Below are 17,210 nucleotides of genomic sequence, written 5' to 3' on the forward strand. Positions count from 1 at the left end.
TATTTTAACACACCATTTGGCTCAGAGTATTTTCTTATTTTCCTCCTTAAAACCCTAGGGGTGTCTTATGGTCAGGTGCGTCTTATGGAGTGAAAAATACGGTAATAAAGTATGGGTATTACAGCTTATTATATAGCAAGTGCCTATGGGCAGAGAACCAAATCTTTTGTGAACCCTGCTCAGTAACACTTAAGTGCTCTTGAGAGAACAGATTCACTTAGTACCTTGAACTCCTTTGGAGCACAGGCCCTCTCCCCACACCTTGAATTTAAAGCAGAAGAGGGAATACTAGAAACCTGGGGATCTCTGGCAGGGTATGCCAACTTCTTTGATAAGACTCACTCGGGACATCTGCAGAAGGGACACACCAACTGAATCAGAATTTTGTGATTCTTACCACCTAGAAACCTGGGAGATGTCGTCCTCTGACCCGTGCCCTGGCTCTCCATTGGCAGACAGAATTACTTAGCTCTTAGACATAGTAAATGTAATTGCAAGATATTGGAACAAAAACCCAAAACATGGATACTTAGCATCCAATATTGACACGAGCTTTGTACGATCTTTTCCTAAGTTCAGAATGCAGTGATGAAACAAGTAATTGGAAATGACTGTGATCTAACGATCTCTCTGGAGATTATATTTTTAAAATTAAAGATTCAAAAACATACTTTAAATATTATATGTATATTTGATGCATGTGTGTGTAGCTGTGAATTAAAGGTAGTAAGAATATGTTCTCTAAAAAACTGAAAGACCTGAAAAGATAAATATAAAAAAGATTTTATATCAACACAAGGTTAAAAGGACTTAATAAGATTGAACTGAATATATAAAACTATAATTTCCATCTTTGGGAAAAGTAAAAGATGATTTGGAATTATTCCAGAGTAACTTGCGTATATAAATCTTGCACTTACAACTATGGATTGGGCCGTTATGGGAAGACTCAGCAGAGGCTGGAAGGACCCCTTGCATGTATCTTTGCAGATTGAACCACTTGGACTTTATGCATTTCATGAAGTGAATTCACAGATCAAACCCCCCTTAACCTCCAGTACCTACATGCCTCCTCAGGAACAGTCACAAGGTAAGTCTATCACTTGTCAGAAAACCGAACTGTCTTGAACTAAACAACTAGAAGGAAGTTCAACTGTCAAGACCTTCAAACAACTAGAATGAAGATATATTAGACAATGTCAATAGTGTTAAAGAAAAACTGTTCTAACACTTGGTTTAAGGTGTGGAAGACCACTGACTTTTGCAATAGGGAAGAAAGATGGGGTCGACTCTGAATGTCAGACAGCTGGGTTTATGGCCAAGGAGCAGAGTGAGGTCAATGGATGGAAAAGTACTAAGAGGAGACATGAAGGCCAAGGGGATTGTTGCTGAAGGTAGGTCAAGGTGATCATGTATAAAGAGTGGAAGAATTCATGCTAAACTGGCTTAGTAGGATTCTGGCTAAAACTGGGCTAGGGAGGTGAAGACAGAGCCCCAAAACGAGGCCTTGTTGAAAAGAGGGCTCAGAGAAGCCTGTCTAAAGTTTGGTCAAGAGAGTCTTTGTCAATATAATCACAACAAATGTATTTTTATAAATACTTGAAAACAATGGCCTACTTCATAAGTGAGGTACATTCAAAGGACAACCACTAGAGTAATGCTAGATTTTATTTGTCTAGTGGTTTTATTGTTGGTGTTGATACTCAGATTTTGAGAGATTTTTTTGATTGTGGTAACACAAACTGCTGGAAAACTCTTTTTAAACATTTATTCATTTTAGAGAGTGGAGAGAGAGAGAGAGAGAGAGGAGAAGGGGGAGGAGCAGGGAGCATCAACTCCCATATGTGCCTTGACCGGGCAAGCCCAGGTTTTAAACCGGTGATCTCAGCATTCCAGGTCCACGCTTTATCCACTGCACCACCACAGGTCAGGCTGGAACACTCAATATGCTCTCCACTCTTACAGGTGTTTTTTTAGCATAGCATCTCATTGAGTCCTCATGGCATCTTTATGAGGTTAAGTGCTGTTATTCTCATTTTACACATAAGGAAACAGGCAAAGATCACACTGGTGGCCTCAGTGTTCCAGGTGGATGCCTTATCCACTGCACCACCACAGGTCAGGCAAACTAAGGGTTTTTGTGGGGGGGGGGTGTACAGAGACAGAGAGTCAGAGAGAGGGATAGACAGGGACAGACAGGAACGGAGAAATGAGAAGCATAGCATCAACCATTAGTTTTTCGTTGCACATTGCGACACCTTAGTTGTTCATTGATTGCTCTCTAATATTTGATTGCTTTCTCATATGTGCCTTGACTACGGGCTTTCAGCAGACCGAATAACCCCTTGCTTGAGCCAGCAACCTTGGGTCCAAGCTGGTGAGCTTTTGCTCAAACCAGATGAGCCTGCGCTCAAGCTGGCAACCTCAGGATCTCGAACCTGGGTCCTCGGCATTCCAGTTCGACGCTCTATCCACTGAGCCACCGCCTGGTCAGGCTCAAACTAAGGGTTTTTAAGGATTTATCTTTTCCAGCTCTGCCTCTGGAGTAGTCTAGTGTAGCAATATCATTTCTTTTTTCTATTTTAATATTTTTTATTTATTGATTTCACAGAGAGAGGAAAAGTGAGAGACAGGAACATCAATCTGTTTCTGTATTGCCCTGACCAGGGATCGAACTAGCAACCTTTATGCATTGGGATGATGATCTAACCAACTAAGCTATCCAGCCACGGTACAATACCATTTCTATCCCTCAGTAAAAGTATTGCCAACATCCCATTTCTGGTGTCACTACAGAGGTAGCAGGGTTTCTTGGAGAGTGACTGCATACAGGTCTTAGGGCTCAGAGAAGAAAGAGGGTTCTGGGACTTTCCTGTGAAAGAAACCAAGGAGTCTGCTTTCAAAGTTTTGATGGGATTAAAAGCCAGCCTAAAAGGGGCTCCCATTGGCCAACTCGTAACAATTTGAGCATCAAAATAGAAAATAAAAATTGTACTTAAGCCCTGACTGGGGTGGGTCAGTAGACAGAGCATCATCCTAGTACACTGAGGTCACGGGTTCGATCCCTGGCCAGGGCACATATAAGCAGCAACCAATGAGCACAATACTAAATGGGACAAACGAAGTTGAACGAGTTGATGCTTCTCTCTCTCAAAATCAATGGGGAAAAAAAATTTTTAATTGTATTTCATTAAAACATGTACTTTGTACACAATGCAGTATACAGATGTATTAAAGAATTGTACACTTGAAACTTGTATTATTAACCAATGTCACCACAAATTTTTAAAAAACGAAAGCAAGTTTCTGAGAAATTTTCCTCATAATTTTTTTAATTTATTTTTTTAAAGATTTTATTTATTCATTATAGAGAGGGGAGGGGGGGAGGAGCAGGAAGCATCAACTCCCATATGTGCCTTGACCAGGCAAGCCCAGGGTTTTGAACCGGCAACCTCAGCGCTTCCAGGATGATGCTTTATCCACTGTGCCACCACAGGTCAGGCCCTCATAATATTTTTATAAGAAAAATTGGGATTTCTTTTCACATAACTAATATTATATGCAAATTGACTCTTATTCAGAAAAAAATCCTATTTATAGTTAATTGTAAGTTTAGTCTCAGGACAGACAGCAGCATACTGAACACTTTCTAGTGGAGCTGCAGCCCCCACAGAGCTCAGATGGGGAGACACATAGGACGGTCTCACCGGGCCTCCGTGGGGTCTTCCAAGTCCAGTACAGACACCCACGTCAGGCTTGTGGTCGGATTTGAGCATTTCTCTGTGTATGTGTTATACATCAGTAAATGGTTTACTGAAAGAGAAAAAAATAAAGTGCTAAGAGGAAGGATCCAGTGAAGGGAGGAGAAGCTGAAGATGCACAGGGCAGGACTATCCCACTGGCCAAGAGCCATGAGGGAGGAGGGTGGCTGGGCGGCCACGCCTGCTGGGTAGGGGGAAGGCTGCCTCTTCCAACAGCAGGGACGCAGGCAAGAGCAGCACTGGTGAGAACTCAGCTCCACGTGCAATTGTACTGAGTCCCAGGGGTCCTCAGCACTGTCCCTCTGGTGAGAACTCAGCTCCACCTGCAATTGTACTGAGTCCCAGGGGTCCTCGGCACTGTCCCTCTGGTGAGAACTCAGCTCCAGGTGCAATTGTACCGAGACCCAGGGGTCCTCAGCACTGTCCCTCTGGTGAGAACTCAGCTCCAGGTGCAATTGTACTGAGTCCCAGGGGGTCCTCAGCACTGTCCCTCTGGTGAGAACTCAGCTCCAGGTGCAGTTGTACTGAGTCCCAGGGGTCCTCAGCACTGTCCCTCTGGTGAGAACTCAGCTCCAGGTGCAATTGTACTGAGTCCCAGGGGTCCTCAGCACTGTCCCTCTGGTGAGAACTCAGCTCCAGGTGCAATTGTACCGAGACCCAGGGGTCCTCAGCACTGTCCCTCTGGTGAGAACTCAGCTCCAGGTGCAATTGTACCGAGTCCCAGGGGTCCTTGGCACTGTCCCTCTGGTGAGAACTCAGCTCCAGGTGCAGTTGTACTGAGTCCCAGGGGTCCTCAGCACTGTCCCTCTGGTGAGAACTCAGCTCCAGGTGCAGTTGTACTGAGTCCCAGGGGTCCTCAGCACTGTCCCTCTGGTGAGAACTCAGCTCCAGGTGCAGTTGTACTGAGTCCCAGGGGTCCTCAGCACTGTCCCTCTGGTGAGAACTCAGCTCCAGGTGCAGTTGTACTGAGTCCCAGGGGTCCTCAGCACTGTCCCTCTGGTGAGAACTCAGCTCCAGGTGCAGTTGTACTGAGTCCCAGGGGTCCTCAGCACTGTCCCTCTGGTGAGAACTCAGCTCCAGGTGCAATTGTACTGAGTCCCAGGGGGTCCTCAGCACTGTCCCTCTGGTGAGAACTCAGCTCCAGGTGCAGTTGTACTGAGTCCCAGGGGGTCCTCAGCACTGTCCCTCTGGTGAGAACTCAGCTCCAGGTGCAGTTGTACTGAGTCCCAGGGGTCCTCAGCACTGTCCCTCTGGTGAGAACTCAGCTCCACGTGCAATTGTACTGAGTCCCAGGGGTCCTCGGCACTGTCCCTCTGGTGAGAACTCAGCTCCACGTGCAATTGTACCGAGTCCCAGGGGTCCTCAGCACTGTCCCTCTGGTGATACACTTAGGAACATTGCTCCGAGTTCTAAAATCTGAGTAGGGATCACATTAAAAGTCACCATTGTCCTTTTTACGGTTTTAAACTGTAGCATTAGAGGGGCTTGGAGACATAGTTTAAAGTACCCAAATCATTTGAAGAGCTTTTTATAAACAGGTTGAATACAATTCTAGCCTATCGTTTTTAAAAAGTGTATCTGTGGTCCTGAGAAAACTTAAGACAGCTCAACTGTTACTATGTTATTTTCTAGTGTACATTTTAGACTTAGAAATAATAAACTTAGACTTCACCAGAGCAAATGAAAGGCTATTTATGGTAGAATATTACCAAATGAACAGAAGGTTGAAAAATGAAAAATTTGGTCTGAATCATCTACAATCAAGAATATTTACTTTTGCATGCAAAATAGGAATATTCAAATTTTACTAATATACAGTTATGTGAAGGATTATGGGGAAACGGACATACATACTTGATCCTTTTTCCAAATTAGCATTACCGACAGAAAGGAGTCGACCCTCTCATAGAGGTCTCAAGTCCCTTAATGAAGCTGTGAATTAAGGGAGGAGAAAATAATATAACCGCTCAGTGTCCAAATGTATCTACTACTTACAAGGAACTTTTCAAGTGTTTTTGATTCTCAGAACCACCCTACGAGGTAGGCAGGTTTAAGTTATTCTAACAAGGTATTTTCTCAAACACTGAAAAATGCCAAGAAAAGTCTGCTTTTGGACCCTAGATTTTATGTATTTAAAGAATAAAAGTTTTTAAAAAGCTGTTTTTCTAACCTTAGTTTCAAAAATTGCATTAAACATTTCTTATTTTCATAGTCCATCCTTTACAAAGAAGATAAGAAATTTCTGAAGTCCACCTTTGATTTCTTTTGGGATTCACTCTGACTAAGCAACATTTTTAGTTGAGAGAAGTGTTTCTTTGTTTTCTTCACATTTTTTGAGGAGCAAGTGGGTGTTGACTGTCCAGACGTAGGTGTTCTGAAAAGAAACATAAAACCGCCCTCAGGTATACCGACAAATAATAGTTTCAAGTGTTTTTCCAGCTTTGCCTAAACTGCTACTAGAAACGTTTTCTACTTTTCCATATGGTGGCCATACACGGCGAGCAGTGGCTGCACCCAGCAGTCACTCCCAAAAACCTCCTCACTCACTAGGCTATAAGCAACATTTATTTGGTCAGCGTTTTCTGGAAGCTTCGATCACACCTGAAAGAGAAGGCTAAAAAGGTAAAGTGTCATCAGGTTTGAGTTCCTTTTAAGTCTGATACCAAGATTCATGACAGTGCTAAGCAAGGACTTTGAAAACATATTTCTTCACAGCTCAAGACCACTTTTACAAGTGAAGGACTTCAACCTACACAGGTGGGTATCATCCCCTTGTATGTCCCCCAGAACATAAGCTCCAAAGGGCATACAACTGGTTGTATGGTCCAGTGCTTCTTTCCAACGCCAGGCACAGAGGAGGCCCTCTAAATCTATTCACTCAATAAATGACTCCCCATCGGGTACGGTTCTTCCAATTGTATTCCATCTCCTGAACCCTTGTTTGGGGGTTTTCAGCCCTCTTCTGCCTTCCTATCTATAAGGTAAATGTGAAATCTTTCTCATTCCTACATATGTAAAACAGCAGTCTGGTCTAAATGCAAGCGAATTATTTTAAGTATGCCAAGTTTTCTTTTATCTATTTTTATCCAATAAAGTGGAAACTTTCACAATGAATTCCTATCATATCAAATATCAAAAACAATTAAATCAGGAATATAGAGAAAACTGGTCTTCAAATTTTATTTACTTATTTACTTTACAGAGAGAAAGAGAGAGAAACACTGATTTGTTGTTCCACTTATTTATGCATTCATTGGTTGATTCTTGCATGTGCCGTGACCAGTACTGAACCCACAACCTTGGTGTATCAGGCCAATGCTCTAACCAACTGAGCTATCTGGCCAGGGCCTCAATTGTAATTCCTACTTAATAAACACAGTATTTTAAAAAGCCCAATTCAGTACGCAGATATTATCTAGTCCTTCCTGAATTTTGTTATTTATGTTCAAGAAACTACCAGACTATTTTTTTGTAACAAATGTTCAAAAACACCTTTCCCAGTTTCTATGGAATTAAACTTATTATCACAGTGACTACACCATTGAGGACCACTAAAAATAAAACATGTGCCCAGTCACAGATAACTTTGTGTCATTTGAAAAATCCCTATTTAACTAGATTTCTACAGGAATTTCTGTTAGAATAAACAGCAAGAACAAAGTTTTAGAGCAGGAAACTAAATTGTGAGTTGTTCGGTTCTGCCGACACAGAGGATAAAATAAGCCAAAGTAAGACAGGCAGACAGACTGGTGCCAGACAGGGAGAGCTGGAAAGCGTTACTGCAGCATGTGGCCCACATGGAACAGAACGAGGTGCTTTTAATCAGAGCTATGCTTCAGGAAGACATCAGACCAGAAAGGTTTAATTAAACATGCCTGACCTGTGGTAGCACAGTGCATGGAGCATCCACTTGGAATGCTGAGGTTGCCGGTTCAAAACCCCAAGCCTGCCTGGTCAAGGCACACACAAGAAGCAACTACTACAAATTAATGCTTCCAGCTCCTCCTCCCTGTCTTTCTTTCTCTCTAAAACCAATAAATAAAATCTTTATTGAAAGGAGAGAAGGGGAGGGGAAGGGAGGAGAGGGGAAGAGGGAGGGAGGGGAAGAGGGAGGGGAGAGGAGAAGAGGAAGAGGGGAGGGGGGAGGGGAGAGGGGAAGAGGGGGGGAGGAAGGTTGGTTTAAACAGGAAGACTCAGCAACAGGTGACTGAAGACGGGAACAGAGAGCAGCAGGGAGAAAAAGAAGAGAACAGCTGCAAACACCATGAAGGAGGATAGAAACTGGCAGGTAGAGAAGGACAAGGCAGTCCAGGCAGTCCCTGGGTTCGAATAGGACAGGTTGTATAGGTTTGTTCTTTTTTTTTTTTTTAAATCAGTCTTATTTTTATTGTTATTTTTTATTTTATTTTATTTATTCATTTTTAGAGAGGAGGGAGAGAGAGGAGAGAGAGACAGAGAGAGAGAAGGGGGAGGAGCTGGAAACATCAACTCCGATGTGTGCCTTGACCAGGGTTTCGAACTGGTGACCTCGGCATTTCCAGGTCAACGCTTTATCCACTGCGCCACCACAGGTCAGGCTGTATAGGTTTGTTCTTAATTAAGTTGAATTTGTATGTAAGTTGGAACAGGTACATTTACCTATTAAATGCAACTTAGATGTTTGTTTTAACACAGTATTTGCCTGACCAGGCGGTGGCACAGTGGATAGAGCGTCAGACTGGGATGCGGAACACAGTATTTATTTTTACTTGTCTATGTAAATAAATACTTAAGACATTTTCAAACCTGCAGAACCTATCTCATTCGTAACCCGGTGACTGCTTGTAGTAGTCAAATGCACCCGCCATTTCCGGTCAGAATGTGCAGAGGACGTGTTTGTTAACAGAATAAAGAACTTGAGTAGGACAGGCAGGGTTTTCTGAGTAGTCAGCTGTGGGAACCTGTAGAGGGCTGAAGGGGCTATATTTAGCAGGCAGCTAGGAACAGGGAGAGGTTGGAAGTAGAGGGAGGTACCTAGAAGTCACGCAGAGAGGAGAATGTAAGCTGTGGGAGTAGCTGATACTAGAGAAGAAAGGGTATGGAGGAGAAAAGGGGACCAAGGCCTGACCTGCATGGCAAACTGAGAGTGTATATAACAGAGGAAATGAGAAGAAATACTCAAGAATTAACATGGCAACTGAAATAATTTAATACCCGAAAATACTTTAGATACCTGCAAATCAAAGCTGGGCTCCTGCCTTTGGAGGCAGACATACTGTGATTTAGGTTTGCAGAGCTCGGAGTCTTTCTCTCTGGCGTCTTCAGGCTGAGTTTACTCACAGGAGAGGTAGGGCTGCTCTTCAATGCGGATAGAAAGCTTCTACTTTTACCACGATGTTTAACTGTCTTGTTGCAGGTTTTACAAGTAATCAACTACCATAAAAAGAAGAAATATTTGGTGTGATTTCTCTTATAATTTACTGCAGTAGAGCACATGTTCATTAAATTCTGATGCGAGAGAGTAGGCCTGGTACTACAGGGTCAGTAACAGGCTGACCTGGGGAGCCCGTAATCTAGCAAGTCAAAACAAATTTAAAATGAGAAAACTTCCAATAAAAAAAATGACTAAACATTTGTATTTAACTTAAAATACCTGTTAAAGATAACAGTTTCTACTTTCTCCCTGTAAAACAATATTTGGGAGGGGTGGGGGTGGTGGAGAAGAACACCAGGAATGATACCCTTTAACATCTGGATAGTTCTTTTTTTTTTTTTAATTTTTTTTTTTTTTTTTGTATTTTTCTGAAGCTGGAAACGGGGAGACAGTCAGACAGACACCCGCACGCGCCCAACCGGGATCCACCCGCACGCCCACCAGGGGGCGATGCTCTGCCCATCTGGGGCGTAGCTCTGTTGCGACCAGAGCCATTCTAGCGCCTGAGGCAGAGGCCATGGAGCCATCCCCAGCGCCCGGGCCATCTTTGCTCCAACGGAGCCTTGGCTGTGGGAGGGGAAGAGAGAGACAGAGAGGAAGGAGAGGGGGAGGGGTGGAGAAGCAGATGGGCGCTTTTCCTGTGTGCCCTGGCCGGGAATCGAACCCGGGACACTCCTGCACGCCAAGCCGACACTCTACCACTGAGCCAACCAGCCAGGGCCCGGATAGTTCTTTATAATAGCAGTAGACATTGAACATTTTCTGCAGATGAACTCCAAGTCTTTTTCCCAATAAAACCTGGCAAATATTACTGAAAATTTAAGCGATCCCTTCAAATCCTAGTGATTCAGCCCAGGCCTCAACAAAAATTAGCACAAATGAGTTTAGCTGAGAAGTACTCTGATGTTCATGAGCTGATGAAAATGAAAATGGAAGATCTCATGTATCAAAGGTCTATGTACGTTGCTTTATATTCTTTGAAGAGGATATAGATTAAATAGTCAATTTTATGACAAAGCAAAATGCATTTACCAGTCCAATACTAGTACATTCCTAAATATGGCAGTTCCAATCCAAGTTACTACTAGTTGGAATCTTAGGACAGATATTATAAGTTGTCATAATATCCAGTGCCCAGCAGAGTGTCAGGTAATAATGTATCTGATAGTGTTCTTTATATAATAAACTACAAGCAATTTGATTTTTGTTTATTCCAATTTATATCCCAAATATTTAGCATTATTTGGCATAAGACCCTCAGTAAAGGTTTCATGAATAAACATAAGAAGTGCTTACCTTTCTTGAGTATAAACTCAAATATATACTCTGACATGGAAAGGGGATGACTGAACAAGTGACACTGGCACCTAACAAATAAGTGACTGTTGTTTGAAGAAAAGGACCATTAGCTGAAAAAATAAGTTAGTGGTAGCTGCAGTTCAAGCGAAGTCACACTGGTTAGCTCAAGAAATCCTCAAATTTGTAAAAAATAATTGTGCTCAACAATGAGATCTGAAAACTGCAAGCTCATATTTGGTTAATTGGGAAAACAAAAATAAGCTGTACTCTTGCTGAAATAGTAATTATTAGAAAAAAATTTGTGTATATATATTAACAATTTCAATATGAGTTAGGTTCAGGCTGATTTTTTTTCAGGCTGATTCTTAACCTTTTTTTTGTTGTTGTTTTTGTTAGCAAGAGAGAGAGTGAAGTGGACTGACAGGGACAGAGAAGAGAGAGAGAGATGAGAAGCATCAACTCGTAGCTGCAGCTCTTAAGTTGTTCATTGATTGCTTCTCATACATGGCTTGACCAGGGGCTCCAGCTGAGCCAGTGACCCCTTGCTCAAGCCAGCAACCCTGCCCTCAAGCTGGTGATCCCGTGCACAAGCCAGTGACATCAGGGTTTTGAACCTGGGTCCTCAGCGTCCCAGGTTGACACTCTATCCATTGCACCACCACCTGGTCAGGCTATCAACCTCATTTTAAGTAAAAGAATTCTGGTTTAGGAATTGAAATCTTACCAATATACTTTTGGAGTCTTTGTACTTTTTCACAATTTTTGCTTCTTTAAAACTGAGTGTATAATTTCTTGCTTCTCGATTAAGAAGTTTCTGTATTTTGGGTGTCACTTTGGGCTTTGGTTTGAGGCGCACTCGAGAATTATCCAGAACCAGAAACTGGAAACAGTATGGACATGTTCCTTCAAAAGTACTGTTAGCATCTAAAATTAACAAATGAAATTCATGATTCAACAAATCAGAATATTTTGTTACCTCAAACTGCTAATATTATAAATGTGAAAAAATTATTTAATATATATTACCAGATATGCATTATCCTTAGGCACACTCAAAATATGAGAATTTATTAAAAGATAAACTTGCAATAATTTATTTTGCAAAACACTGTAGCTGTATCCATTCATTCCTTTTAGCAACAAGGCAATTAATTCTCCACTCTGCCGCTCATTACTTGTAGTAAGTAAAAGAGGCTGTATGTCTCACCTACTTTACAAACACATTTATCTCAAAAGAACTATGTTTACTGTGACTTTCTTTTATAATTATCAGTTTTGTGGTTTGTGGACTGGTCTTTGTAGGTAGTTCTCTCAGTACAAGGTAACAGACAACAGATTTGCCCCAGACCCTTTATGCAATCAAGAAAGCATTCCCTGTCCATCTACCATGCTAGGACATGGAGACACAAATATGGACGTGAAAGAGTTGCTCCTTTTAAAGAACTCACAATCTAGGAGAGCCTAAATAAATGAAGGTAAGACTGGCAAGAACTATAACAGAATATAACGTAAATCATTTATTTTTTTGTTTGGTTTTCCTCTGAAAATTCTTAAACTCTGCATGGACCAGGCAGAAACACTTCAAAGAGAGGCTTGACAAAGTCTGTCATAGATGACTATACATTCTGTATTTGGAGATGGCATCCATTGCAGGAAAAGGGCTTTCAGGCAGAAGTACAGTGAGAAAGAGAGTGTGGCTATGGAGGCAGAGGTGAGGGCATGAAGGAGATGCAGCTGAAAAGGAAGGTGAATACACCATCTATTTACTCAGTGAATATTTACTGGTGAGCACTGTGCTGCATCCTAAGGATATAACAGTACTGCGAAGAGCTAAACACCGTGCTTGTAACTTAGCTCTGCCAAATGTAAAATTCACTCATATTTACTGAGTGACTGTTAAGTGTCAGGCACTGTGCTGGAAGCTGGGAAGACAGCAGTAAGCAAAAGGAAACTCTGTGGAGAAAGACAATAAATATAACACCACCAAATGTGAAGTGTTGGGAAGAAAAAAGAAAGACAGGAAAGATGAACAGGAAGTGGTGATGGAGCTACTGTAATCTTTTTGTTTGTTTGTTTTTCTGTATTTTTCTGAAGCTGGAAACGGGGAAAGACAGTCAGACAGAATCCCGCATGCGCCCGACCAGGATCCACCCGGCACACCCACCAGGGGGCGATGCTCTGCCCATCCGGGGCGTCGCTCTGTCGCGACCAGAGCCACTCTAGTGCCTGGGGCAGAGGCCAAGGAGCCATCCCCAGCGCCCGTGCCATCTTTGCTCCAGTGGAGCCTCGGCTGCGGGAGAGGAAGAGACAGAGAGGAAGGAGAGGGGGAGGGGTGGAGAAGCAGATGGGCGCTTCTCCTGTGTGCCCTGGCCGGGAATCAAACCCAGGACTTCTGCACGCCAGGCTGACGCTCTACCACTGAGCCAGCCGGTCAGAGCCGCTACTGTAATCTTAAAGAAGGCAGCCAGTGAAGGCTTCATGGAGTGACATGTGCAGAGACTACAGGGAGGGAGGGATGAAGCGAAGCAGATATGTAAGAGTTCTAGGCAAAAAGAAGGGTAGAGACTGTGAAACAATCTACTAGTGGTTAAAGTCAAGGGAACCAAAGGGACAGTAGGTCAGAGAGGTAATGCTGACCCATAATGTAAGGCTTTGTAGTCCTTTCAAAAGATTTTCACTTTTCCTCTGAGATGGGAAATACTTAAGAGTGTGCAGCAAAGGAGCGACATGATCTAGCTTAGGTTATTACACTCACTTTGGCTTCTGGGTTGAGAATAGCCTACAGAAATGCATGGGAACTGTTGGCAATAATCTGGAAGACTGGTGGTTTGGACCACGGTGTTAAAATGGAGGTGGTGAGAAGTCGCTAGATCAGGGGTCCCCAAACTTTTTACACAGGGGGCCAGTTCACTGTCCCTCAGACCGTTGGAGGGCCGGACTATAAAAAAAACTATGAAAAAATCCCTATGCACACTGAACATATCTTATTTTAAAGTAAAAAAACAAAATGGGAACAAATACAATATTTAAAATAAAGAACAAGTAAATTTAAATCAACAAACTGACCAGTATTTCAATGGGAACAATGGGCCTGCTTTTGGCTAATGAGATGGTCAATGTGCTCCTCTCACTGACCACCAATGAAAGAGGTGCCCCTTCCGGAAGTGTGGCGGGGCGGATAAATGGCCTCAGGGGGCCGCAGGGTAGTTTGGGGACCCCTGGGCTAGATTATGGGTCTATTTTAAAGCCAATCAGATCTGGTGACACAAGGTTTGGGAGGTATGCTGTTAGGGAGTCAAAAACTGTCTCAAGGTTTGGGGGCTGATAAAAGTTTTTATTTGCTGAAACGGGAAGAATTGTGTTGGGGAGGGGGGTAAATCTCAGGTTTTGGCCTGATACATTCAAAAGTTGTCAAGAACGCAACTGAATCTCAGTCTAGAATTTGGTGGAGAGGTCTGGGCTGGGGATAGAATTTGGAAGTCTTCAGTATACGGAATTTAAAAGCCATAAGACTGGATGGAAAACTGTCACCAAGGAAGTGAGTGCAGCTAGAAAAGAGGTCCCAGGGCAGAATTCTAGGACACTCCCAAACATTTATAGAGGCTGGGAAAATTAGGAGGAACGAGTAAAGCAGATAGAGATGTACTGGATGAAGAGGCAGGAAGATGACTATGTGATAACCTGGAAGTCAAGTAAGGAAACTATTTCAAGAAGACTGATTAATGTGTCGAATGCCGCTAAAAGGTCAGACAAGTTAAGGCACATTAATCCTTGGCGCAGGAGGGTGTGGGGGGGTGGGGATGAAGGCAGTGGGGCGATGACTCCTTACCGTGGGACGAGCTGTAGGCCCAGCTGTAAAAGAGTAAGAGATCCGTAAGGAAAGAGGGAACAACACTTCCTTGCCGCTTGCCTCCCAGCCCCCTCCCGTCCTTGTCTTACAGGAGATAGCGGGCCTGGCCCGGGCAGCTATCTTGCAGTTTCCGCGCCGCAGCCTCAAGGTAATGCTTCTGCCTCATCACCACCACAGTAACCACGCCATTAACACACCGGGACCAAAGGAGGCTCCGGAACCTGGATTCCAGGCGTGGCGGACTTGGACGTCGGGATCTAAGGTCCCTCCGGAAACCGACGCTTTAGATGAGGAGTTCCGGTTTCTTTCGTGTCTGTCCCGCGCCAGTCGGACCATCTCCCGGACTCCGCCCCTGCCCCCGCCCCCGCTCCCGCCCCCGGGCCCGCGAGGATCCTCCCAGACGCGTGCCTGGGCGGAGCAGCTTGACGGGGCAATGGTAGTGTAGCAATGTAAGGAGCAGTGTCTCACCGGTTCCTCTTTCTCTACTGATAGCCTCTTTCTGACACCTCTGTTGTCATTTCCTCAGCCCATGTCGCCCTCTAGATTCGCGATCCGAGGTATTGACTTTGGCGAGGCAGGTGAATGCACGGTCACAGGGGACCTCCAGTGCGGCACGTGAGGAGTCTCCCCCCCCCCTTTTTAATTGAAGTCACCCAACATAAAGTTAATTGTTTTAAACTGTGATAAACCATAATTTATTTAATCATTTTTCTATTGATGGACATTCAAATTTTTTTCATTGCTTTCTTTGCTAGTTCAAACAGTACAGCAGCAAACATCTTGTATACACTGATGCTTTTTTTAAAAAAATTTCTTTTGTCTAAATTCCTAAAAGAGAAATTACTGAGTAGAATGATATGCATATTTTTTATTCACCAGATCATCCTAAAAATGTTTTAGTAATTCATACTCCTAGCATCAATGTCTGAGAAAGCTGGATCAAACTGGATGGGTGAAAAAGTAAAACTTATAGGTTCACTTAAGTACTAGTGAGCTAAAGCTTACTTTCATATGTTTCTTGATGGTCTGTGTCTTCTCTTGTGAAGAGAAATCTTCTGTTGGGTTGTTTGTCAATTTCTAGGAGATCTTTGTATTTTGGGGAAAATCATCCTCTGCTTGTCACATATAAAGCAATATTTTCTTACTTACCTTTTTCTGATCTTTGGCATGGTTTACAGCATTTTTGCCATACAGAATTTTGCATGTAGTCATACTCTTCATTATTGAGTCTGGGTTTCTATGGAGCTTTAACAAGGCCTCATTTGTGCCAAAGCTAGACAATTATTCATCCAGATGTTCTTCTCATACTTTTCTAGTTTTATTTCTTCCATGCACATCTTTAATTAGGATGAAATGTATTCTCACTTAAGTATAGATAGAGCACCTAACTGATATTTTTTTCAGATGGATAGCAAGTTATGCAAAGATTTCTTACTAGGCAAATTTGTCTATTTCCATTGGAATTGAAGTAAAAAAAAATGCAACGAACACTTGAATATCTGCCATGCACTTTTCTTACTTGTATTAATTCATGTAATCTTCAGTCTGCCATATATACATATGTATTTAATATAGTTGCATCTGTATCTAGATTAGTTACCAATAAAGCAAGAGTGGAAGTGCACTACATGCGCATGCGCATGTACTCACCTTGCCTCTCCGCACATTTTCCTTCAGCGGTTCCTCTTCTCTTTCCACTCCTATATTCAGATGCCTCTTCACTATCTCTACTTACATTGCAACCTGTCTTCGCAGACGCAGTGGGGTCCAAATAGCACTGTTGATTCCCCACCACCACAACCTGCACACTGCCCAGTTTCTAACATTACAGCCCGACCAAGCCTCATTACTGCTCCCTCTCTCATCCTTGAGCCAGTCTGCCCACAGTGCCTGCCAGCTCCCCACCAGAAGCAAATCAAGACTCTGCTAATTCTTTTCATTCGTGGATCATCCTCTTCTTTTGCCTGCATCCCCACCGTGCCCCCCTTTCATTCTTTTTCTGCTTCCTGTCTTGCCTGCTTTCTCTCTCCCAGTCCATTCTTCAGAGGGCAAAGTGGCCTTTTTAAAATGTTAAATCATTTCTTGGGACATGGAGTGCCCCTGCTCAGAATCCTCTCCAGGCTCCTCATTAACTTGTAACCCAAGTGCCTGGCCATGCTCTCCAGGGCCGTGCATGGCTGGCTGGCAGCTTCTTCACCTCAGACCTCACCTTGTAGCCCCTGCCCACCCTCACACTGCTCCTGCCTCACTGGATTGCATGACGCTCTCATTGAATGCAACTATGAAACCTGGGCAGAATGCGTAGAACACCCAGAGGAAAACTGAAAAGTATACAGTAGCCGACTGAGTGGCGGGGACTTGAAGAACTAAATTGAGTTGACCACTGTTGTTGTTTTGCTATCTGCTGGGGTTGGGTTTCAGACTTTCAGTGCAGTCTGAAACCCAGAGGTGGGAGCTGGAATGTGTACAGAGAAAGCTCCAGAGGAAGCCCTTTAGTTCTGACTGAATAACAGGAAATGCCTAACACCCAGAGAGAGAGTATAAAATTCTGCATGTTTTCCCCCCTTTCTTTTCTTTTCTTTTCTTTTCTTTACAGAGACAGAGAGAGAGTCAGAGAGAGAGATAGATGGGGACAGACAGACAGGAACGGAGAGAGATGAGAAGCATCATTTTCATTGCGCATTGCGACACCTTAGTTGTTCATTGATTGCCTTCTCACATGTGCCTTGACCGCGTGCCTTCAGCAGACCAAGTAACCCTTTGCTCAAGCCAGTGACCTTGGATCCAAGCTGGTGAGCTTTTTGCTTAAGCCAGATGAGCCCGCACTCAAGCTGGCAACCTCGGGGTCTCGAACCTGGGTCCTTGGCATCCCAGTCCGACTCTCTAA

General features: G+C 43.4%; 1 protein-coding gene and 1 long non-coding RNA gene across 4 annotated transcripts; one reads left to right on the plus strand and one right to left on the minus strand.

The window, feature by feature from the left end:
- Positions 1 to 1,307: 1,307 nt before the first annotated feature.
- C11H18orf21 (chromosome 11 C18orf21 homolog) lies at positions 1,308 to 14,591 on the minus strand. 3 transcript variants are annotated; one of them, XR_010747372.1, is made up of 6 exons: positions 14,413 to 14,584; positions 14,303 to 14,325; positions 11,198 to 11,397; positions 8,974 to 9,173; positions 5,932 to 6,135; positions 1,308 to 3,813 (listed from the first exon to the last, which is right to left on the minus strand). XR_010747372.1 is itself a non-coding variant. In XM_066352829.1 (5 exons), exons 1-5 carry the CDS (start codon positions 14,487 to 14,489, stop codon positions 6,043 to 6,045), a joined length of 612 nt encoding a protein of 203 aa, XP_066208926.1. In that variant the 5' UTR covers positions 14,490 to 14,591; the 3' UTR covers positions 5,789 to 6,042. The 3 variants fall into 3 exon arrangements, 2 of the variants coding, with proteins under 2 accessions (XP_066208926.1, XP_066208924.1); XM_066352829.1 differs by lacking the exon at positions 1,308 to 3,813 and having other exon boundaries at positions 5,789 to 6,135; positions 8,955 to 9,173; positions 14,413 to 14,591; XM_066352827.1 differs by lacking the exon at positions 1,308 to 3,813 and having other exon boundaries at positions 5,789 to 6,135; positions 14,413 to 14,583.
- Positions 3,820 to 5,930, plus strand: LOC136383198 (uncharacterized). Its single transcript, XR_010747373.1, has 2 exons — positions 3,820 to 4,036; positions 4,101 to 5,930. It is a non-coding gene; the product is annotated as an uncharacterized lncRNA (long non-coding RNA).
- Positions 14,592 to 17,210: the final 2,619 nt, after the last annotated feature.

The sequence above is a fragment of the Saccopteryx leptura genome, chromosome 11 (assembly GCF_036850995.1).
Source record: "Saccopteryx leptura isolate mSacLep1 chromosome 11, mSacLep1_pri_phased_curated, whole genome shotgun sequence".
Taxonomy (NCBI): domain Eukaryota; kingdom Metazoa; phylum Chordata; class Mammalia; order Chiroptera; family Emballonuridae; genus Saccopteryx; species Saccopteryx leptura.

Coding starts and splice junctions, on each gene's coding strand:
- C11H18orf21 (XM_066352827.1), bottom strand. CDS start 14,489: ATGAGGCAGAAGCATTACCTTGAGGCTGCGGCGCGGAAACTGCAAGAT. Junction 14,326..14,412: donor GGCCAGGCCCGCTATCTCCT/GTAAGACAAGGA, acceptor ACTCTTTTACAG/CTGGGCCTACAGCTCGTCCC. Junction 11,398..14,302: donor GGCCTACAGCTCGTCCCACG/GTAAGGAGTCAT, acceptor TGTTAATTTTAG/ATGCTAACAGTACTTTTGAA.